This window comes from Peromyscus eremicus, chromosome 9 (assembly GCF_949786415.1).
Source record: "Peromyscus eremicus chromosome 9, PerEre_H2_v1, whole genome shotgun sequence".
NCBI classification, from domain to species: Eukaryota; Metazoa; Chordata; class Mammalia; order Rodentia; family Cricetidae; genus Peromyscus; species Peromyscus eremicus.
In genome coordinates this window covers 75,900,417-75,924,596 of record NC_081425.1, presented here as the reverse complement: position 1 = coordinate 75,924,596, position 24,180 = coordinate 75,900,417, and the positions used below count along the sequence as shown (strand labels likewise).

Genomic DNA, 24,180 nt, shown 5'->3' with positions numbered 1-24,180 from the left:
GCTCAAGTTTTTTGAAAAATGAGGTAAATGTTTGGGATATTCATTTATTTGGAGGATAAACAGAACTGAAGTAAACAAACAACTATTTAGTGCATTGCAAAAAGACAATAAATCGGGGCTGGAGAGATGGCTCAGAGGTTAAGAGCAGTGACTGCTCTTCCAGAGGTCCTGAGTTCAATTCCCAGCAGCCACATGATGGTTTACAACCATCTGTAATGAGATCTGGTTCCCTCTTCTGGCCTGCAGGGATGCAGGCAGAACACTGTATGCATAATAAATAAATAAAATTAAAAAAAAAAAAGACAATAAATCTATAACCCTAATCTTCATATTACAATGGCCTAACACCATGAATATTCTTGGGAAATATATCTGTGCCTTCACAGAGTGAGGCATCATAACTTCTCTAAAAAACACGATAACTTCTCTAAAAAATACGACCAGTGGACTACCTGCCCTCAACTGCCCTTGCTACTTAACCTTGCCTTTCTCTTCACTCTAATCCAATTTCACTAGCCAATAAACAGATGCAAATAACTCACCTTGACCAGAAGCCAAAGGATTTAAAGGCCGTTGAATTGTCTGTGGCCTACAAAGAAAAGAATTGTACTGTATGAACATCAGCATTACCAACAATGTTATAAGTATATCTGACTTAGAAAGTGACATGTGCTATGCAGAGCTTTTGTCCCCGAGAGAATCGCATATGTGAATGCATATGTAAATGCATGCACATGCACACAAATGAATGCACACACAAATGCACACATGGGTTTTTTCCCCGAAGTTAGCTGGTACATCCTTTAGAGCCTTCAGGTTTCCAAGTGAAGAACCTTAGCATTTTTCAGTCACCCAGTGACCAACTTCCACCGCACTGGCTAAGAGTACAAAGCGGGTGCTTCCCCCGACACTGAACAAATACCTAGCTTAAGCCTCAGATTCTCCATCTGTAAGCAGTCATGGCTATGATAAATTGTTACCGTGAGAACTAGAGGAGCAATGTCCGTGCTGTATAACACAGTGCATAGCACACAGTGAGTACACAAAAAGGTAACCTCGGAGCTGCTCTCTGAGATCAGTTTAACTTGAAGAGGATGAAACACTGTGGCCATAGAAAGGAGAGCAGAGAGTAACAAAAAGAACCTTAAACTGTAGATTATCATATACCCTATCATTGGCTATAGTGATCTTGGTAAATGAAGCAAAGCCCTGGTTCCCAATTACTTCATCTACATAAGGAGATCCTGTAATCCACTCAGGAATATTTGCTCAGTGGTTCCAATCCCAAAAAGGTCTAACATTATCTAAGTCTTTAAAGAAGTATTTGTTGTGGCCGGTGCCCCAGGGGAAACGTGATTAATGACATTTAAGCTTCTATGTCCATATCAATCTTAACTTTAGCAGCATGAACCTGATTTGCACAAGTCTAGGAAAATAATGCATACTTAAAACAGTTTTCTTCATAGATGACACTCCATATCCTCCAAGCATCCGGCCCCTTGTAGCCTGTGTAGCGCTCAGGGTTAAGGAGTAAATCCACATACTCAGCATCGGGGGACTGTATGTCTGCAAAATAAAATGTTTCACCAAATCTTACCTATTTCAGAACAACGTTTTAGGAAAAAGGAAAATAGGGAGAAACAAACAGCCACATTCACTGTTCACAATGGCTGCAAAAATCCTGATCTTGTTAAGTGGTAAAAATAGGAATACATGAATTTTAGAGTTTAAGAAAACATGTGAGTCAAGGTTCACAAACTATCCAAACAATGAGTCTGTTTCCATCCACATTAGCACAGCAGCTCTTCACTGACTATCGGAAATGAAGAGCGTGTTGCCTAGTAGGAGAGCAGCCGTCTAACACAGGCAAAACCCCGGGTTTGATCCCAGGCAGTAGAAAAGGGAAAAAAAGCTGTGCAGTTGTAGAGCAAGTCATTAATCCCAGCAGTCAGAAGGCAGAGCAGGTAGATCTCCGCGAGTTCAAGTCCAACCTGGTCTATAGAGTGAGTTCCAGGACAGCCAGGGCTACACAGAGAAACCTTGTCTCAAAACAAACCACCCCACACCCCCAAAAAAGAAAGAAAGAAAAAAGAAAAATGCACTATAAATCACATAGACCCGACAGATACATATATCAAAACACGGCATGTATCTCACTACAGAAAACTTTTTTTTTGGAGGGGGTTGCGGGGGTTGAGACAAGGTCTCACTATGTAGCCCTAGCTGTCCTGGAACTCAAGAGGAGTGCCCCTGCCCCTGCCTGTCTCTGCCTCACTGGAATTAAAAGCGTCCACCATCAATGCCCAGCTCTTTTCACAAACTTTTTAAAAGTTCATTAGTCCACTAATAAAGAGCCATAGAAGAATATCAAAATTCAAATTTGATTTAATTTTGCTTAGCCAATTCAGAGGTAAACAATTCAAATAAAAAAAAAAGATACTAGAAAAAGAATTAAAATCAATAAATCTTGATCAAAATCCTAATGTGTTCTAAGGCTGCCAATTTTCAGCACCAGCTACAGACAAGATGTCATGGTTCAATATTCTCTGCACCAAAAGTCACACCATCAACACGGAAAAGGTTAACAGTCCAGCAGCATTTACAGAAGACGTGTTCCTCATTCCTACATTTTAGCTACTTTTGCAAAATGCAAGTGAAAGAGAACTATTAACTACTTGGTACATAAAACTACAAAACCCAAGAGGCAATTTTTTTTATAGAAACTATTTTTAAACTGTGGTAAAAATAGATATAATGAAATTGGCCACTGCCATCATCGTCAGTGAACTGTAAGTTACGTTCACAATGCTGCGTAATCATTGACACTTTCTGTTTCCAAAACTTTTCCATCACCCTAAACAGAAACTGATTATTTAACGATTAACTCGCCAACACATCTACTAACCGCTAATCTACTTTCTGTTGCTATGAATTTGCCTGTTCCAGACAGTTCACAGTGGATCATACGACACTTATCTTTGTGTCTGGCTTTTTTCACCTATCATGTTTCCAGGGTTCTGGAACATTAGCATTTGTTGGAAGCTCATTCCTTCTTCTTCTTTTTTTTTTTTTTTTTTTTTTTTTTTGGTTTTTCGAGACAGGGTTTCTCTGTGTAGCTTTGCGCCTTTCCTGGAACTCACTTAGTAGCCCAGGCTGGCCTCGAACTCACAGAGATCTGCCTGGCTCTGCCTCCCGAGTGCTGGGGGATTAAAGGCGTGCGCCACCACCGCCCGGCCTCATTCCTTCTTATATGGCTCAGTAGTATTCATGTGTATTTATGTGACAGACACAGAACACATTTCAATTATTTTTGCACCTAAGATAGGCACATAGACCACTATGCCTCTTATGAATGAACACTAGTCTACCTGTGTCTGAGTCTTTCCCCAATTCTTTTGAGTTACACGCCTAGGAATACCACTGCTAAGTCAGTCCTATGAGTCCATGTTTAGCTCTCTGAGGCCCCTTCACACTGTTAGGACTAAGGTTTTAAAAATAACTACAAAGAATTGAGGGGCAGCATCCAGAGCAGCTCTTTGGTAAATCACTTGTCTAGCATATCCAAAGCCTGAGTTTAATGCTTAATACAATGAAGAGGAGGGAGGGAGGGAGGGAGGGGGAGGGCAAGAGAGAAGGTAGGCTGGTTGTTTGGATTTTTCTTAAGACATCATTGGGAACATAAGGCAGACTTTCACGAATATCATACCGTCAACTTCACAGAAGCTGTCTGACGAATCATCATGCTTGGTCCACTGAAGAACAGCCTTCTGGGTTTCCTCACTTCAAATAAGGACAATTGCATTATTCTTTTTTCCAGTCAACTGGGACCAAGAAAAAACAAGTACTTGAAGAGTAAATCACCTCAGAGATTCGTCCACTGCTCCAAGCCGCTCAGCTTGTTCACATTCTTCAATGAGGTTAGCTTCTTCAGAATACTAAATGGAAAGAAAACAGAATTAAGACATCTTAAAACCGCTGCTTCCATTTTTTTGTTTTTGAAACAGGGTCACATAACTTCAAACACATAATTTCCCTGCTTTAACCTCCTGAAGTGCTGGGATTACAGGCATAAGCCACACAACCTTAAGAAACATTTTTCAGAAATTAAAAGTTAGACAAGACTCATGCTACCTGCCACTATCAACTGGGCTTCAAAGTCTATAAAAAGAGCTCCATTTGTTTGTTTGTTTATTTGTTTCTGAGACAGGGCTTTCTCTGGGTAGCCCTGGCTATCCTAAAACTCACTCTGTAGACCAGGCTGGCCTTGAACTCAGAGATCCACGTGCCTCCACCTGGAATAAAATGAGCTCTCACATCCAAAAGTAGGTAAGAGGCTTTTTTGTCTCATTTTTGTCGGAAACACAATTCACTATTATGTTCACAAAATAAAGAATACCACACTGACAAATAGTGACCAAGATGTGCACAGGGAAAAGTTTCTGAGGTACATGGAAGTTATGAAGTGCACAAGAAGGCAGAGTCCTAGCGACCTGACTGTAAGCGCCAGCTCCCGGGACCGCCGTGGCTGTACGTATGTCTCAGCTTCTTCTCATTCTGTAACTGGAAGAGCACCTTATAGAAAGGACGCTGATAGCTTTAAGTATGTCAAACACATGCTTTAACTACCCTATTTCTTCTTGATGTCTAAACATGCACACATACATTTCTTCCTAGTGGGTCTGTGCACAGCATGGACCAAGCTCATGAGTCTTATAACATCGTCATTAGCTGGTAGGACTGGAATCAAAGGCCACAAATAAATGTTTAGTGAACGCCTACAATGGCCTTGTTAGGATGACCATAAGAATTTCTGACCACGCTAGGACACTGGAAGAACTGAAATGACTAAACTTTTAGGGAACATTAAATAACCAAAGTGATCGGAATGCTTGAAATATTATTTATTGACTGACAACTGTGATTCATTATATTAGTTAATATGTAAGACAGTTCAACTCCAAAAAAACCTTCTTGAAACTCATTTCTTTTATTCATAGTTAAATATTAAAGAGTAAAGATACACAATCTCCTTGGCCTGCAATCCAATGGCTCAAAACATCTACACAGAAAACGTATGACAAAACAAATTGCTAAATATATGTAAAAATCAGGGACTACAGTATACAAAATGTTTTTATGTTAATCTTCCAATTTTGCTGTAAGCTGGAAATTACTTCAGATGAGATATGGCATGTTCAATGGGGTACGGCCATAGACTGAAAATTACATCAAAAGAAAATTTCAAATAAACATCAAAGGCCCCGAGAGCTGGTCCAACAAGTAGACACACTTGTCATGTAAGCCTGATAACCTGAGCTTGCTCCCCAGAGCCCATGTAAGAAGCCAGATGCGGCACTCCTACAGCGATGCAAGGCAGAGACAGATGTGACCAGAAACTCAAGAACCAGCTAGCCTGGAAGATGATGCCCAGCCTGCAGAGATGAGAGGCCCTGGCCCCCCATACCCCATACACATGCAAAACAACTTAATACAATTTTAAATGTATTTAAAAAAACATATCATATGCCTATGTATATATACTAAAACAAAAACTTTTAAACCCTTATCTGAATTTTTTAAGTTAAAGTAACTTGTTAGTACCATTTAGTAATTTAATCAGCTTCTTAATTATATTTATCACTTTACTAGGTTATGGAAATGTTTCTGAAAAACATTTTTTCCAATAGTTTTTTTTTTTTTTTTTTTTTTTCCAAGACAAGGTTTCCCTGTGTAGCTTTGCACCTTTTCCTGGAACTCACTTGGTAGCCCAGGCTGGCCTAGAACTCACAGAGATCCGCCTGGCTCTGCCTCCCAAGTGCTGGGATTAAAGGCATGCGCCACCACTGCCCAGCTTTCCAATAGTTTTTTATTTTAAATTTTCTATAAAACTGATCACAATCATCTTCAAAACTAGTTTTACGATTAATCTATTTGAAATTATTAATAACCTCAGCTGGCTTCTCCCCACTGGTATTTTCTAACTGGGAAAACACTCGTTATGTATAAATACATGTGATTTTTTTTTTTTTTTTTTTTTTTTTTGGTTTTTCGAGACAGGGTTTCTCTGTGTAGCTTTGCGCCTTTCCTGGGACTCACTCTGTAGCCCAGGCTGGCCTCGAACTCACAGAGATCCGCCTGCCTCTGCCTCCCGAGTGCTGGGATTAAAGGCGTGCGCCACCACCGCCCGGCCCACATGTGATGTTTTAACCCAAATGTTTCATAAGTTCTATTCTTTGAGAAAATTTTGAATGGCATTTCCTTAATTCTGAAATGCTCTAATTTTGCATTGCTCTTAAACAAAATGATTTATCTGAGTTTGGCCTTAAAATGATTGGGAAAATGGAGTAGGAAATATGAAGCAAAACTGGCCATTACTAACAACTGCTGAGTAATGGGTAAGTGCGTTTCCATCCACTGCTTTCACTTATATATATATATTTTTTAAGGAACAGAAGCTATTGAATATGAACTAACTTTCAGGGTATCTCACTGCAGAGCAGGGAAATGGACTTTCCAAGATTTTCAGTCACATCAGTAAGTATATGTGCATACCTTGTAGCTTGCAGACTTAATTCCATCAGGAACTTCATCCTGAAAAAGAAACATGTTTATTCTATCTTCTGACAAAATATTTTAAGTTCTTATGACTTATGAGAAAAATTCACAAATTACTGGAGACCAATTTTAAGTGAGAAGAGTTTTTAATTTTAAATAATTTCTTTAAAGTAAATAAAAATTCAGCAGGTGTGGTAGCACACAGCTTTAATCCTAGCAGTCCAATAGATATCTGTCTGAGACCAGCCTGGTCTATGTAGCAAGGGCAATGAAATAAGATCTTTTCTCAAAAAATGAGCAAATAAAACTCAAGGCCCATGTATTGCTGGTCATGTACTGTACCATGGAAACACAAAAATAATTACAAACATTCTATCTCTCTAGTGGTACACAATACAAATGCAGGTACATGGGCTGATTGAGGCTGTGGGAAACATCCCAAAATCCGTGCGTGCTCCTTAGTCACTCTTTGGTCCCTGTAGTTGACCCTATTAGAAAGAATTAGGATGAAGCGCAGGCCTATCGCAGGGAGTGGAAATATTTCATTCCCTCAATGTCACTTGAGTGCCTCTGGGTCCAGCGTGTCTCTGCTCTTAGCATGTGTAGTTCAGACACTTTCTAACTGGGCTGTGGTATGTGTATTGAAAGGGTCAATTAGTGTTTCTCCTCTCTTCTAAACCACAAACTCAAGGGCAAAGCTAAGCGTATATTATATACCCAGACCTGGCAGCTCACACAGAATATCAGTTATTCAAATTACATGCTAAGCTGGGCGGTTGTGGCACACGCCTTTAATCCCAACAGGGAGGCAGGAGGCAGAACCAGGCAGATCTCTGTGAGTTCCAGGCCAGCCTGGTCTACAGAGTGAGATCCAGGACAGGCACCAAAACTACACAGAGAAACCTTGTCTCGAAAAAACAAATAAACAAACAAACAAACAAAAAACAAAACAAAACAAAATCACATGCTAATTGAGACCTTTACCAGTCTCCACTTTCCTCTCTCATGCCTCACAAAACTATATTATCATTCTAAATCATGCCGTTTCTCTGCCAATCTCATATATTTATAAAAGAAGAATATTTTGAGGTGGACATGTTAGGTTTTTCTTTTTTTAACCTTTACTATTGATTTATGAAAGTTTCATACACATATAAGGTGCATTCAAGTATCACTTCCACGTCTCTTACTCCCCTCCTCACTACAAAGGCCCTTCCTACATTCATGATCTTGTTGTTTTTGTTTTCTTGAGATATACTAAGTTTAACCAGGTCATCTGCAGGACCAGGAGTCAGGGACTATGAGTTAAAGCCTAATGGGCCCTTCAGTGGGTAAAAGTGAAGGCAGTGGCTGCCCCTCCCCCAGAACCCATCAGTGGTCGCTGGCTCAGCAAGAAGATATTATGGTTTTGGTTTTGGGTTTTTTGGTTTTCTGAAACAGGGTTTCTCTATATAATAGTCCCAGTTGTCCTGGAACTCACACTGTAGACCAGGCTGGCCTCAAACTCAGAGATCCACCTGCCTCTGCCTCCTGAGTGCTAAGATTAAAAGCGTGCACCACCGGTGGTATCATGGTTTTTAAAAGGCAAACATTATATCAGCCTACTGGACTACTGGATTTAGGCATTTAGCCCTCATTCTGCAGAAGCTAAGTCTACTATATCTTACCACAGTTCCTCAGACACTAGTGACTTTACATTTCCCCAACTACTTTTATTGCTATTTTACTACTATCAAAAATGTAAGTGTAAGAATTTATAAATTAAATATTTAAATTGGTAGTATCTTAATGATATGCCAGACTTTAACGTAATAACCGCTGTGCTTTGAATGTCCCCCAAAGGCCCAAATGTTAAAAGCTTGGACCCAGGGGACACCTGGAAAGGTAGAACTTTTCAGAGGTAAAGAAATGCGAACTCTTAGGTGCCACTGATGAAAACATATAATGCTACATCACTATGGAAGACAGTTTTGTAATTCCTCAAAATTTACAATACCACACAATCCAGCAAACTCACTTATAGATATATACTAAGAAAATCTTAAAGGCTGGAGACGTGCCTCAGTGGTACAGATGTACTGAATAGCAGCAGATAAATGGATATGTATTACTATATATAGTATAGCAGTAATGGATTTATATACTAGATATAAATCTAGACATTCAGCAACACTCTGATTCACTCTTAGAACAGAATTTGGATATATGTTACGATATGTTCTATTTAAAAGCAGTATACTAAGTGAAATAAAACCAGCTATAAAAGTACAAATATAATTCCCTTTATGCCAAGTGCCTAAAACAGTCAAACTGATTAAGGAAAAAATATATATATATACATATACACAAACAGAATGGTGGTGGCCAAGGCTGAGAGGGGATGGGTAGTGTTAAGCTGCATGGTTTCAGCATGCGAGGAGGATTAGAAATGGGCAGCAGTGATGGCTGCACAATATACGTGCACTTAACGCCACTGAGTGTCAGCTTAAAGTGGTTAAGGGACACACACAATAAAATGTGAAATGAAAATAGAGACATTTCTGGTGGGCAATAGGACCTCACACACGCAGGGCGAGAGCTCTGCCACTGAGCTACACCCGCAGTCCTATAGACTTGTAAAAACCTGCATCATTTGAAGGTGTAAACCAGAAAATCTCTGCTTTCACAGTAGAGTGCTTCAAACTTCAAGAGGAAAACAAATATCAAGCCAAAAGAATAATCTCTCTAATAAATCAAAAGATTGTATTACTGGGATAAGCAGTGAGGGAACCAATGTGGAAGGAATCCCTTAAACAAAAAATGATACAGGGCCAGCAAGACGGCTCGGGGATAAAGGATCTAGCACCAGGCCTAAGCGCCTGAGTTCAGTCCCTGGAACCACACAGTGGGAAGAGAGGGCTGACTCCAGCAAGTTGTCTTCTGACCTCCACAAGGGAGTGGCATGCCACCCCCTCACCACCCTTTACATTACAAATAATGTAATATAAAAATTAATATATTGACTTCATAAAAAATAAGCGTACTAAGCATAAAAACTTAATTTTGACTAAAAAAACAAAACAAAAACAAAAAATCTGGCACGATGGTGAACACCTTTAGTCCCAGCACTTGGGAGGCAGAGGCAGACAAATCTCTCAAATTTGAGTACAGCCTAATCTACATAGTGAATTCTAGACCACCAGGGACTGACATACAGTGAGAGATCCTGTCTCAGTAATAATAATAATAATAACAATAATATTTACATGTGATTTTATATATTATATATTGTTGTCATTGTTATATTACCATGAAGACAGTGTAATTCAAAGTAGATTTTATGAAGCAGGGAGACAACTCAGTCAGTAAAATACCTCCCACACAAACCTGAGACCCTGAGTTTAGATCCTCAGCATCGAGGAAGAAGCCAGGCTGGAGGCAGCCCCTGCAAGCCCAGAGCTGGAGAGGCAGCGGCATCCTGCCTCAGAGTGAACCGCAAGGGTCAGTAAGAGACTCTGCTGTCTCAGAACTAAAGGGGAAGGTGACAGAGGAAGCCGCTTGATGTCAGCCTCTGGCCCCCCTGCCAGTGAGACGCACACACACAAGTAACTCAGCTATGACTTTAGGTTTATGAGAGGTAAATATTGACTGTTATATAAAACAGGATCAAATGATAACTGGATGAACAGTGGCCCTTTTTGAAAATCCATCAAGAGTGAAGACAGCGGGGACAGTTCTTACAGAATGACAGGGTTTCACAGCGCAGTCTCTTCGCCCACACTGGTTGATGTCATTCCAGAAAGGACAGGGCTTCTTCAAGTTTACCTGTAAAAGGACAGGAAGTCACAAAACTGTAAAGCCCTGCTGGGGTCACGATCCGAGGTTGTGGCGATGGCTTATCCCAGGTTACACTCACTGGCTCTCCCATGACTTGTCAAGTTTCACTGACTGTAAATGTGTAGCTGGTGTAAACTGGTAAGCCTGGTTAGAGAGACAGACTACCAAACGGACCCTGTGCGGGTGGCAGCTGAGCTGGAGTCAGGGCTCCACCCGCACCACTCAGCTCCCATTTAAGCCGGATACAGGGAGGAACTGCGGACCAGGTTTCTGAAGCTCTTTCAGCAGTGTTCATGGTCACATACTGGGTTTAGTAAGTCCAAAATGCCTCCTCTCAAAAAAAAAAAAAATCATCTTAATTGGAGCCCATCCGATGGCTGACAAAACAACATTTTGAGAACAATACACCAATTTCTGGGAAGTAAACACACACACACACACACACACACACACACACACACACACACACACACAGTCCAAAGGGTGGTTTCTCAACAGTCAATTGCGAACCAAGTTTTCCCACTAAACTTTGTGGACATTTTAAGAGTCAGAGGTGGCCCAGCCAGTGAAGATGCCGCATAAGCTGGGCTGGAGCCCACATAAAGGTCAAAGGCGAGAAGCAGCTCCACAGGCACGCCTTGGCATGCACACATGCATGCACACACACACACACACCACATTTTTGTTTTGTTTTGTTTTTCGAGACAGGGTTTCTCTATGTAGCCGTAACTGTCCTGGAATGAGCTCTGTAGGCCAGGCTGGTCTCAAACTCATAGAGATCCGCCTGCCTCTGTATGGTGATATTTTATTTGTACTGAAATGTGATTTTATTTGTATGTTAATAAATAAAGTTGCCTGGGGGTCAGAGCTATTAGCAAGCCATAGCGAAAGCTGGGCGTTGGTGGTGCACGCCTTTAATCCCAGCACTTGGTAGGCAGAGCTAGGTAGATGTCTGTGTGTTCAGGATACAGCCAGCATGGAGACACACTCCTTTAATCTCAATACCAACCATAGAAGACCTGGAGGTCTGTACAGATAGGCAGGGACAAGGCAGTCATGTGGTTGGGTTTACAACCAATGAGAAGGCAGAACAGAAAGTCTTTATAAAGACAGACACACAGGAAGTAGGTCTCTTTCGGAGAGGCAGGACCACCACAGGAGGAGGGGTAAGGTTTTAGCTCTTAGCTCTGACCTCTTGGCTTTCTTCTTTGCATTGGTTCTGTGTTTCTTATTGAATAAGACAGTTACTTCTACACCTCTGCCTCCTGAGTGCTGAGATTAAAGGCATGCACCATCACGGCCGGCTCACTAAATTTTCTTTAATTTTTTTAAACTTTGTAAACATTTAAATAATTACCAATTTCAATAACAGTACCAAAGTTTAGTCATCTAAGAAAATGTAATCATCCATTACAACATACTTACATAAAAAAATTGAAAATATCAGGGCTGGAGAGATGGCTCAGCAGTTAAGAGCACTGGCTGCTCTTCCAGAGGTCCTGAGTTCAATTCCCAGCAACCACATGGTGGCTCACAACCATCAATAGTGAGATATGGTGCCCTCTTCTGGCATGCAGGCAGAACAGTGTATACAGTTATACATTATAAGTAAATAAATCAGTAAAATAAAAATTGAAAATACCTTGTAATATCTAAAGTAGTCACTTTCAAGAAGTTTTTGTAGTCTTGGGAAAAGTCTGTAGTTATTAAATTTATCGATGGTCTCCACATCACAGGTACAATCATCCAGGTAACCACTAACCTGTTATAAAGAAAATGAAATATTAGATTTAAATGTCCCAGATACCACACACACGATTCTTTTCTCCTGTAGTTATTATTAAAAAAAAAAAAGCTGCTACTCAGCAACCTTATCTTCCCACCCTGTCTTGGTTCTCTAAGCTAGAGAATGACAGTAATACTGTGATACTGTTGTTCTTGTATCTCTAGAGCAACACAGTGGCACTTCTACAGGGTCAGCTGAGCTCGGATGTACACAGACCTGGACCCCTCGCAGCCACTTTGTGGCCCTACCCTCCAGGACCCAACTGACTTGACCAAAGGTTGGCACTGAGATGAAGAGGGAGTGGTGTGTCTCCCTGCGGCCGGACCAATGAACAAGGAAACTCAAATTCTATTCCCTAACCCACCATGGAGGCTGGTGAGCACACGCATGCAGGCAGAACCAGATGCTACGGACTCTAGAGACGTCTCCCACAGGCACCTGGCTATCACTGAGTTCTCCTGGGACTTGCTTTGTCTCATTTTCAGAGGCTATGGAGCTTGGTGAATGTATAAAGAGAAGTAATATCAACTAGCAAAACTCATCGTAAGACACTAACAACCCCAACTATTGGCCCCGCAGATTTCCTAGCAACCACAATCTTTTGATCTTTGTGCTATTTCAGTGTCATTCTGATTTGGAATGATGCTCAGAACTTACTTGTCCTAGCAACACTGGGGTAATAAACTGAAGACAAGTGCTTAGCACTGATGTCTTGACCCTACCTCCTAGATCAAACTAATAAGTTTCTATATCAGGATATAAAGAGAAGTTACAATCAGCCAATGTTACTGGCTGTGAAACTGAAAGTTCTGGGCATTTATTTGGAGCTAAGCAAACACCTAATGAAAGTAATGTAACATTAAGTAACAAGTACATAATGTTTCAAAAAAAAATAGAAAAAGAAAACGCATCATCCTACAGAAAAGAGAAGCCTGCAGTACTTTGGTGCGGTATGTTTACACTGTGAACTACATTGAAAATAAGGAAGTGTACTGGCCTCTCCCTGAGGAGCTACCGACAGCTCCTATGGGAAAGTTTTCTTTAGGGATGTGGTCCCTGGTAGGTGGACCATGCTCCGTGGGCAGCCCACACCCATACACACAGCAGCACAAACTGACCTCAGTGACCAGTTTAAAAAAGAACATCCATGTCGGGGTAGTTGGGGTGCACACCTTTCATCCCAGTACTTGGGAGGCAGAGGAAGGCAGATCTCTGTGAGTTCGAGACCAGCCTGGTCTACAGAGTGAGTTCCAGGACAGTCGGGGCTTCACAGAGAAACCCTGTCTCGAAAAACAACAAAACAAAAAAGAATGTGTACTTCTTTTCCCGAGGACTCAAGTTTGGTATTGGCTCCCAATACCCCTATCAAGCGGCTCCCACCACCTACCTGCAACTCCAGCTCTAGTGGCTCCAATGCCTTTTGGTGACCTCCCTGTGCATGGCACTCACATGCACACACCCCACACAGACATACACATACACATAATTAAAGGTATCTTTTAAGAGCCAGGCGTGGTGGCACATGCCTTTAATCCCAGAACTCGGGAGGCAGATCCCTGTGTGTTCAAGGCCAGCCTGGCCTACAAAGCAAATGCCAGGGCAGCCAGGGCTGTTATACAAAGAAAACTTATCTCTGTGTAATCAAATATATATATTTGGTTTTTCATATACATATAATATACAGATATATTAAAAATAAGAAAGCGAGGTTTAAAATACCGAACTAATACTTTACCCTTGGACTATGTGAAATCCTATACTATCTTAATTTAAGAACATTGAAACTCAGTAACAGAAGCTTTTCACCTGAAACCAAGAATACGGTAACAGCAATGTCCCAAACTAACACTTTTTACTCATTTAGTTTCTAGAGATCTGATCCACGTACTCTGCCATGTCTCTTTTAGTCCCTTTTGAATCTGTAAGGACAGAAACCACCTACCACTTCTCACCTCTGATTCGAACTGTTAAAAACAATGACACTCGCCGGGTGGTGGTGGTGCACGCCTTAAATCCCAGCACTCGGGAGGTAGAGGCAGGTGGATCTCTGTGAGTTCGAAGCCAGCCTGGGCTACCAAGTGAGTTCCAGGAAAGGCGCAAAGCTACACAGAGAAACCCTGTCTCGAAAAACCAAAAAAAAAAAAAAAAAAAAAAAAAGAATGACACTGAAATAGCACAAAGATCAAACGGAAACCAGCAGACCAGAGACAGCGCGTCACAAAAGGAAAAGCAGAAAAACCTGAGCTTGACGCCAAAAGGGCCTAGGTGGAAATGAACTTGCAGGCCACAGCTAAGCACGGTCACTTTGGGGATGCTCTCCCGTCGTCTTCTACCACTGTGGGGTCAACTGTCTCTCCTGGGCGCTTCCAGAACATTCCACATAGTACTGCGGTATGAGAATACCTCACTTTCCTGACTGTATCTATCTTATCAACAAGAGTATAAAATCCTTGAGGCAAAATGATGTTTGTTCACCTTTGTGACCCAGCCTGTAGCACTATGCTTCTGAAAATGACACAGCAGACCTCAGCGATCACTCACGGAGTGGGCTGGTGAATGAATGAGGGCTTCCCACTCTTTCTCCTGAGACACAAACCATCATCTCCACACCTGCTTGGTGTCCCAAGCTCACAAGGCCAGGACACAGGCCATGAGGCAACCTTCTGTGCCCCACATTCGGTCTACCCACGCGTCATTCTATAGTGCACCAGAGGAAGCTCCAATCCAGGAAGGAACGCAAGATCCCCCAGAACAGACGTGGCACACAGCCAGGAGACCACAGAGGGAGGGACAGGAGGCTCACACATGGGAGACTTTTAAACCTTCTGCCCTTTACCCTTTATGTGGAATAGGCCGGATTCTTCACCATAACCACAGGCAGCAGGGGGACTAAGGACACAAAATACAAATGACAGGGTTTCAACAGAGACGAAGAGCTCAGGGAAGACAGAGACACTTGGGAATCTGCCAGCCCAGAGGCAAGGTAGAACTCTATGCTTGAAGAAGTCTGGCAGGTGTGATGCCAGCCTAGTTCTAGAAACTAGAATAGGCATGTTACCAAATCAGTCACAAGGAAGGCTGTGGCAGAAATGGCACCAACAGTACCCACAGACTCTTAGAAACAAAAGAAAATCCTAGGACAAGAGACAGGTGCTAGCTGTAACAAGCTCAGCCCGATGCTATGCCTCAGAACATGCTCCTGCTGCTCAGGTAACCACTACACTATCCCCCACTGCAAAGCACAACCCTGCATGTCACGGGAATCTAAACTTTAAAAAAAGCACCCTGTCTCCCTCCCAAAGCGGTGACCACCTACTGAAATTTGAAGTGCATCCCCCTAGACTCCAAGTGATAAGCAGTTGGGGTAGGAGCCCAACTAATAATTGAAGGTAAAAAGGCCCACACGGAAGGACAGTAGGTGTTGGAAGATATTTGATTACACTGTGTAAAGATATGTCACTCTGATTTATTTAATAAAAAGCTGCATGGCCAATAGCTAGGCAGGATTTCCAGGCACAGAGAGGACGCTGGGAAGCAGGGAGGAGACAAAGGAGACTTGGAGGAAGCAGGAAAGCAGGATGGACAGTATGTAGATGAGGTAAATGAGCCTCAGGGCTGCACATAGATTAACAGAAATGGGTTATTTAAGTTAGAAGAGCTAGCTAAAAACAAGCCTAAGCTACTGGCTGAGCTTTCATAATAAAGTCTCTGTGTCGTGGTTTGGGAGCTAGCTGGCAGGTTAGAAAAACACTTGCTACATGTAGGTATACAGAAGGACCTATGTAGCCTAGCACATAGCCACACCCAGTTTAAAGACCTAGTCTGTGAGAGTTGCAAAGCCTCTCAAGGTGCCCATGGCAAGCTCCCAAAGAGCAGACCCTCCACAGCCACTAAGCTCCACAATTAGGCCTATTTAGATTTAAAACTCATCTCTGTCACTGTGTTTTCCATAAAATAATAATTTCCATCTCACGGATTTGGTATCAGGATAATAAAGAAAATAAATGCCTGAAAAAAATGTTAAATCTCACTATTAACCCAGCACTGCTTAAATGCTCTACCACTCTCCAAAACAGCCCACATTTCCTGAATGAAGAGGAAAATACAGACCTAGTTTGCAGTCAAAGTTTCTAATACTGGACTATTCCAGTAGTCCCACTGGAATAAGGGACCAGATCACAGAAAACTAGCATGAGGCAGGGGGTGGAGCACTCAGGTACTTTCTCCACTGACTACAGCTGATTTAGTCAAATGCAATAGGCAAGAAAAGATATTTAATCACAAATATATATAAACATAACTTGCTGAGTCCATCTTTGTGAATGGTATATAAATGGTTTCAAGGCTGGCCACTCTGTGTTGGACAACACTAAGTGCTTATTCTTGAAGGGAGAGGTATTTTTTAATTCACAATAAAAGACAAAACAAACCAAAACAACAACAAAAAACCCTTCTAGTTGTCTTATGTACAATACTAAGAAAGTCTAGCCTAATCATAGATGAACATTTTATTCAGATTCAAAGTACTATAGGTCTGTATTTCTCATATTTGTTTTTTATGAAAATCTTTTTTCCACGTGTCAATTAAGAAAAAGAAAGGCCAGGCGGTGGTGGCTTTAATCCCAGCACTTGGAAGGCAGAGGCAGGCAGATCTTTGTGAGTTTGAGGCCAGCCTGGTCTACAGAGCAAGATCCAGGAAAGGCTCCAAAACTACACAGAGAAACCCTGTCTCGAAAAACAAAAACAAAAACAAAGAACAAGACAGAGAAAAAAAAAACACTAAAATTATCAGTATTCTCAGATCTTATGCAGTATACACAAAACTTAAGAACGCCACAAAAAAAGAAAAAAGCTCGAATTATTAAATAAAGTCCAGGATACAAAAATTAAATCAGTTGTGTTTCTAGGAACTAATGAAAAAAAAAAAAAAACTGCCAGGAAAAAAAAAAATCAAGAAAACAATCCCATTACAATAACATTAAACAAATAAAGTACTTAGGAAGACATGCAGCCAAGGTGGTTCCTGGTGAGCAGGTATTGAAACAGGAAGGTTGCTTACACACCGCTGCTGGGCATAAACCGCCGGGCATGATGGAACCCAGGGTGGATGCTCCTCAAGAAACCAAAAACAGCTCTCATTGATCTAGCAATCCGACTTCTGGGTACACATGCAAAAGAAATAAAACCACTGGCTCAAAGAGACATCTGCACACACATGCTCCTTACATCACACAATACCCAAGACACAAAAGCTGCTAAGTATCTGACAAGAATAAATAGTGTAGCCGTGCAGTGGTGGTGCACACCTTTAGTCCCAGCACTCTAGAGGCAGAGGCAGGTAGGTCTCCATGAGTTTGAGGCCAGCCTTGTCTACAGAGCAAGTTCCGGGGCAGCCAGGGCTGTTACACAGAGTAGATAATGTGACACAGACACACACACACACACACACACACACACACACACACACACACACACACACCACAATGACTACTATTCTGTCCTTTGTGGCAACCTGGATGAATATTGAAGATATTGTGCTAAGCAAAATAAGCTAGCTATAAAATGGTACTTCATGGCCTCCCTCACTTGTGAGATCTAAGAAAGTCAAAGTCAAGCATCAAGGGTAGAAGTGGGAGACATGGGAAAACACAAAGTAAGTCAGTCCTGGGGTCTGAATGAACACCATAGTGACCAGTTAATAATAGTGTATATCTGCTAGAGTAGATCTTAAGAATTCTCACCATACATGCAGCTAACTGTGTGATGATGGATATGATAATTAGCTTGATGATACTCTCCCAGTGTATACGTGTATCAAGACATCTCCTACAATATGCCCTTTGTCTCTCAATAAATAAATGTGCGCATTCAAAATGTACTTTATTTGGTCAAAGAACTAGGAGTACTTAATTTTATTGTTTTGTGACAAGAAAGAAAGAAAAGAATAACGTGAGGGGATGGAAAGATGGCTCAACCATTAAGAGCACTGCTGCTCTATCATGAGACCCAGAGTTCGGATCCCAGGACCCACTGGTTTGAGAGGCAGCTCACCAACACCTGTAACTCCAGCACAAGGAACCCAATGCCCTCCTCTGGTGTTCAGGGCCCCTGCACAGCACACACTCACACACATATACACATACACACACAGAGACAGAGAGAGACACAAACTTTTAAAATAAATCTTATTGCATATTTTAAAATATACAGCATGATGTTTTGCTATATATAGGAAAATAGTTACGATAACAGGACGAATTAACATATCCACCTCTTCACGTAATTACCCACCTCCCCCATGACAAGAATAGTTGTAACATACTCATTTAATAAAACCCCTGAATACACTACTAACCATATTTTAAATCTCTAAATGCCCAACCAAGATAAACAGGCAACAGAAAATGCCACATACACACAATAAGATATTACTCAGCTTTAAAAGGAGATCCTGCCATTTAACCTGGGCAGCCCTGGAGGACATGCTAAGTGAATTAATGCAAAGGAAGAAAGACAGACTTGCATGGTCTCACATGTGGAATATATGACAGGAGAGAGAAAGAGACTGATGGGGAGAGGAAGAACTGGGATGGTGTAAACCAAAGGATACGACATACTAAAAATCTGATACCTGGGGCCGGGCATTGGTGGTGCACGCCTTTAATCCCAGCACTTGGGAGGCAGAGGTGGATCTCTGTGAGTTCCAGGCCAGCCTGGTCTATAGAGCAAGATCCAAAACAGATATCAAAACTACATGGAGAAACCCTGTCTCGAAAAACAAAAGCAAACAAACAAACAAAAAAATTAGTATTACTAATTACTATTTTAATGGGATAATAAAAAAGCAAGTGGTTGTATGTAAGAAAGATTTACAAGTCCCAAACAATCATTTTGAGTAATGAGCAGAAACAATAAAACACTACTTTGAAAAGAGTTTACAGGAGTTGGAGAAAGGCCTCAGAAATTGCTCTTGCGGAGTCCCTGTGTTCAGTTCCCAGCATCCACATGGATTACAACCATCTAACTCCAGTTCCAGGGGATCCAACACCCTCTTCAGACCTCCAGTGGCTCCTGGCACTCATATGGTGTACATGTATAATGCAGGTAAAACACTCAAACACATAAAATAAAATAAAGCTAAAATTTTTTTTAAAGAATTTACAACATGCTGGATGGTGGGAGCCTTTAATCCCAGCACTGGTGGCAGAAACAGGAAGATCTCTGTGAGTTCGAGGCCAGTCTGGTCTACAGAATAAGTTCCAGGACAGCCAAGACTACACAATGAAACCCTATCTGTGAAAGGAAAAAAAAAAAAAAATTTTACAACATACAGCGAAAACCATTTTAACAGAACTTGAAACCAACAGATATATGTAGTAAATGACCAAGCCCAAAGACATCAGAGCCATCAACCCATCCTAAAGCCCAATCTCAACAAACAATGCGAACAGCTGGCTAAACTAAATGATATTTTACATTATACACTGGGGTAGTTTGAATGATTGGCCCCCATAAGCTCATACGGAGTGGCACTATTAGGAGGTGTGGCTTTGTTGGAGGAGGTGTGGCCTTGATGGAGGAAGTGTGTTACTGTAGAGGAGGGCTTGGAGGTCTCATATAGGATCAAGTCATGGTCAGTGTCCACGCTCACTTCCTGTTGCCTGTGGATCAAGATGCAGGATTCTTAGCTCCTTCTCCAGCACCATGTCTATCTGCGCGCCACCATGCCCCACCATGATGATAATGGACTAAAACTCTGAAACTGCAAGCCACCCAATTAAATGTTTTCTTTTTTTAAGAGTTGCCATGCCGGGCAGTGGTGAGACATTCCTTTAATCCCAGCACTCAGGCAGGTGGATCTCTGTGAGTTCGAGGCCAACCTGGGCTACAGGGTGAGTTCCAGGAGAGACCCTTGGGGGAGGGGGGCTTACCATGGTCATGGTGTCTCTTCACAGCAATAGAGACTCTAAGACATGCTGAAACTCCCTAATATTTGCTGAGCAACAATCAAATACTAGGGTTTTGTTGTTGTTGTTGTTTTAAAGAATGCACATCTTTAATCTCAGCACTCGGGAGGCAGAGCCAGGCGGATCTCTGTGAGTTCGAGGCCAGTTTGGTCTACAGAGCAAGATCCAGGACAGGCATCAAGGCTACACAAAGAAACCTTGTCTCAAAAAAGCAGCCTCTCTGGACTCAAGGCTCTAGGGACCGACCCCCTTTCCCTTTGCCCAGGGCATTTATCATTCTCAATATTTACAGTTTAGTCCGTTGATTTCCATATTCTCAAAACAACCTGAAAGGAGCTCCCCAAACATACAGTTCCAAATGCAAATTCCTCGATATATCAGGCACCAGGGTTTGCTGGGTTTCCTGAACCAGGTTTTGCATAGGAGACTGAGACAAGATTCACACGGGACAAACTAGAGCAAACATCAGGCTTGAAAAACATTTTCTAACTCCATTTCGATCTCTCAACACTTGTTGGTGAGTGTCCTGTGAATGCTTATCAAAGTTAATCTTATTGCTTGCAGAACTCTGTACATTTTACTGCAATGACTTTCTAAAGCTACCTACTGCTCTGACTCACCAGAGAGCCTGTGAAATGAACCACAACTACAGACCTGATACTCACGCAACAGCGAGAGGCAGGGTGGCAATGTGGCAACCCTAGGTAGAAGTGGTAAGAGAGATTGACAGCAGGAAGGAAGGGGAAAAAAACCTAAGACCATTTTGATTATCTTTTTCAAGACAGGATTTCTCTGCGTAGTTTTGGTGCCTGTCTTGGATCTTGCTCTGTAGACCAGGCTGGCCTCGAACTCACAAAGATACTCCTGGCTCTGCCTCCCGAGTGCTGGAATTAAAGGCATGCATCACCGCCACCCGGCTCCATTTTGACTATTTCTGCAGTTAACTAGGTTGTATTTGGAGGTAGCCCAGGCTGCCCCAAGTTGCCCCAGGCTGGATGTAGATATTACCTACAAGCCCCACTGAACCAAGCTATTTACTATTATTCAGTTGACTCTGAAGAGGAAAACCAGAAACTCTTTTTAAAGAAAGTGACTTTAAACAGATTTTTTTTTTTATTAGGCAGTATTTAAATCTGACATTACTGGGGGCTGAAGACATAGCTCAGTGGTTAAGAGCAAGTGCTGCTCTTCCATAGGACCCAAGTTCTATTCCCGGAACCCATACAATGGCTCACACTCTAGTTCCATGGAATCCAACATCCTCTTCCGGCCTACTCTGGCACTGCATGCATGTGGTGCACATACAGGCAGGCAAACACACATATAAGTTAAATAAAAATAAATTTTTTTAAAGATTTATTTTTTATTATGTACAGCATGTACAACTGCAGGCCAGAAGAGGGCACCAGACCTCATTACAGATGGTTGTGAGCCACCATGTGGGTGATGGGAATTGAACTCAGGACCTCTGGAAGGGCAGTTAGTGCTCTTATCCTCTGAGCCATCTCTCCAGCCCATAAATCTTAAAAATAAATAAGAGCCAGGCATCGTGACCCTCACTTTAATCCCAGCACTTTGGAGGCAAAGGTAGCCAGATTTCTTGTGAGTTTGAAGCCAGCCTGGTATACATATTGATTTCCAGGACAGCCAGGGATATGTCAAGAGACCTTGGCTCAAAATAAGCAAGCAAATAAATAAAAATAAATCTGAAAATATTGTACCAACATCAAAAAAAATTTTAATTACTACCCAAGAAAAAATGCAAAAATAATTAAAAGTTCCTCAAGGATTTTTAAGGCGATCTCTAAAAACATAGAGTGTGGAACGAAAGTTGAAGAGTCAAATAGTATTTTCATACCATTATCCAGAACATACTTGAAAGTGTAACACCTAGTATCTTTTCTCAGCACTGATAGTTCAAAGTTGCTTGTTCCTGTCTTAAGCATTTAGAGATAGAAACTTTGTATATCTGGCATTTGTGATCAAAGAAACTTGCCCCCAAACAACTATCCTCCCAAATTACTCAAAACATTAAAATCCAAAATTCAAAGTGGAGAAGGAGATGATAACTCTTCCTCCAAACAGCAAATGTTGATATCAGCATTATAGTATCATACTCTACATACAGGTTATTTCTGGTCATACCTGGTTAAGACCCACGAATGATTTGGCTGTTTATCTCTCCATTTTTTATGAATATAATTTCAGAGATCAAAGGCCACCAAAAAAAAAAAAAAGTGGCTTTAAAAAGAGTAACGAGAGCCAGCGAGATGGGTCAGTGGGTTAAAAGTCATTTGCTGCCAAGCCTGAGGGCCTGAGGTAGATCCCACGTGGTGGATGGAGAGAAAGATTCCTGCAAGCTTTCCCTGACCACAAGCACCCTCCTTGTGCTGTGCGTACACCCACGCGTACAGTGCACATACACATAAAATAAGCAAGCCAATATTTTAAACATTGTAAAGAACAGTAACGAACCAAGAGGAGGAGGAAAGATAGCAGACCAGCCAGAAGTGTGGCTGTGAACACCTGTATAGCAATACAATTTTACATATCAAGTCACTCAATAATAGAATGATCTGATACTGTTTTAAACAGAAGAAAGGCAGGGGACCACTAATACCCAAGAGTTCTTCCAGACTTTACAAGAACTCACTTAGAGACTAACACATCGACTGATTCCAGGTTCTGGATGTTTCCAAGCTATCTGTTGACATTTTCTGAAGACTGCAAAATGAAATTCAGAGTTATTTCAATGCGTCTAACCTAAACGGCCTCGTACAAAATTAACAGGCTACAATACGATAAAAAAAAAAAAAGTCTTTCAATGTTTTGCTCACAGAACCCACATCTCCTACAGAAAAAAATAATCACAGCTCATAATCAAACTGAAGCCCGGGCCTGCCTAGGATTCAAACCGCTAAGGGAGTGTCAGGATGCGAGAACAAGCTTCAGGAAGAAGAAAGTGCACCATACACAGGCCGAGGAGTCACAGGACAACAAGGGCCGCAAAGACACCAGGCAGTTGGACCAGGGAATCCAAAGAGCCACGCAAGGTCATTCAACCTCTTGACAACGACAGCTAGAGTTGGAGAACAACCGGTCCCCCTGAGTCGGTCCCGAACAGGAAAGCTGGGGATGCTCGGGACACAGCGCGCACCAGGTGCCCAGGTGCCGGGTCCACGCCACAACCCCCGGTCTTGTGAACTCCGCGACGAAGAGCGGCCACTGCAGGATGCAGGGACAGTGTGTGACAGGCTGTCCAGGCGCCCGCGTCCATCGCAGGGTCCCGAGGCCCGGGGCGACCGGGAACGCCGTCCGGGCCGCGCACCCGGGATCGCCCGCGCTCGGAGATGCGCAGCCCGTGGGCCGGCCGCGCGCGCCTCACCTGGCAGAAGCAGCGCTGCGCCGCCGTCTCCTCGCCGTGGCCCGAGCACAGCAGCCACAGGGCGCCCAGGAGGCCGACGAGCAAGCCCCAGCCGCAGCCCATCGCCGCCCGCCGCCCTCCGCCCGCGCCGACGTCCCCGGCTCCCGGGCGCAGGCCGCGCGCCTGCAGAAAAACCCCGCGCCAGGCCCCGCCCCGCCGCCGCGCCCCGCCCAGGCCCCGCCCCAGCCCCTTGCTCCCCCCTCCCCTGCGGACGTGCGGCTGCGCGCGAGCCTCGCGCGGGTGCCTTTCGGCTCGCCCCGCTCACTCAGCCTCCTACGGTCCACCTGGCCGGCAAGCTTCCTTCCGGGGTCCTTCCGGGGTCGAGGCCTCCCCGGAGCCATGGCTCCCGGCTTTCACTGCCCTGCCCGCCCCGCCCCCGAGCTCAAGCCGACTCAGCCCCAACTCCCTACGAGGAAATCGAGCCTGGGTTACGTGTCCGCCGTGCTGTGGCCGCCTAAAGCCAAAAGGATGTTCATCTTGGGGAGCACAGCCGCACAAACGACTTCGAATTCTCTAGTGGCTGTGCCAACTAGAAAGGGAACAGGTGAAATTGGTTTCCAAACGGGTTGCGCGTCGCGGTTTACGCCCATAATAATCCCAACACTCCAGAGGCTGCGGCAGGAGGATTGCTC

General features: G+C 42.9%; 1 protein-coding gene across 1 annotated transcript in view; it reads right to left on the bottom strand.

Moving 5' to 3' along the window:
• The window catches only part of Ero1a (endoplasmic reticulum oxidoreductase 1 alpha), a 37,082-nt gene extending 13,441 nt beyond the window's left edge, over positions 1 to 23,641 (bottom strand). Inside the window, exons 1-8 of the mRNA XM_059273778.1 lie at positions 23,510 to 23,641; positions 12,014 to 12,133; positions 10,276 to 10,359; positions 6,553 to 6,591; positions 3,862 to 3,935; positions 3,707 to 3,780; positions 1,446 to 1,566; positions 543 to 589 (exon numbers count right to left, since the gene is read on the bottom strand). Coding sequence (XP_059129761.1) covers positions 543 to 589; positions 1,446 to 1,566; positions 3,707 to 3,780; positions 3,862 to 3,935; positions 6,553 to 6,591; positions 10,276 to 10,359; positions 12,014 to 12,133; positions 23,510 to 23,611 — 661 coding nt within the window. The 5' untranslated portion in view covers positions 23,612 to 23,641. The remainder of the gene's footprint in view (positions 1 to 542; positions 590 to 1,445; positions 1,567 to 3,706; positions 3,781 to 3,861; positions 3,936 to 6,552; positions 6,592 to 10,275; positions 10,360 to 12,013; positions 12,134 to 23,509) is intronic.
• Positions 23,642 to 24,180: the final 539 nt, after the last annotated feature.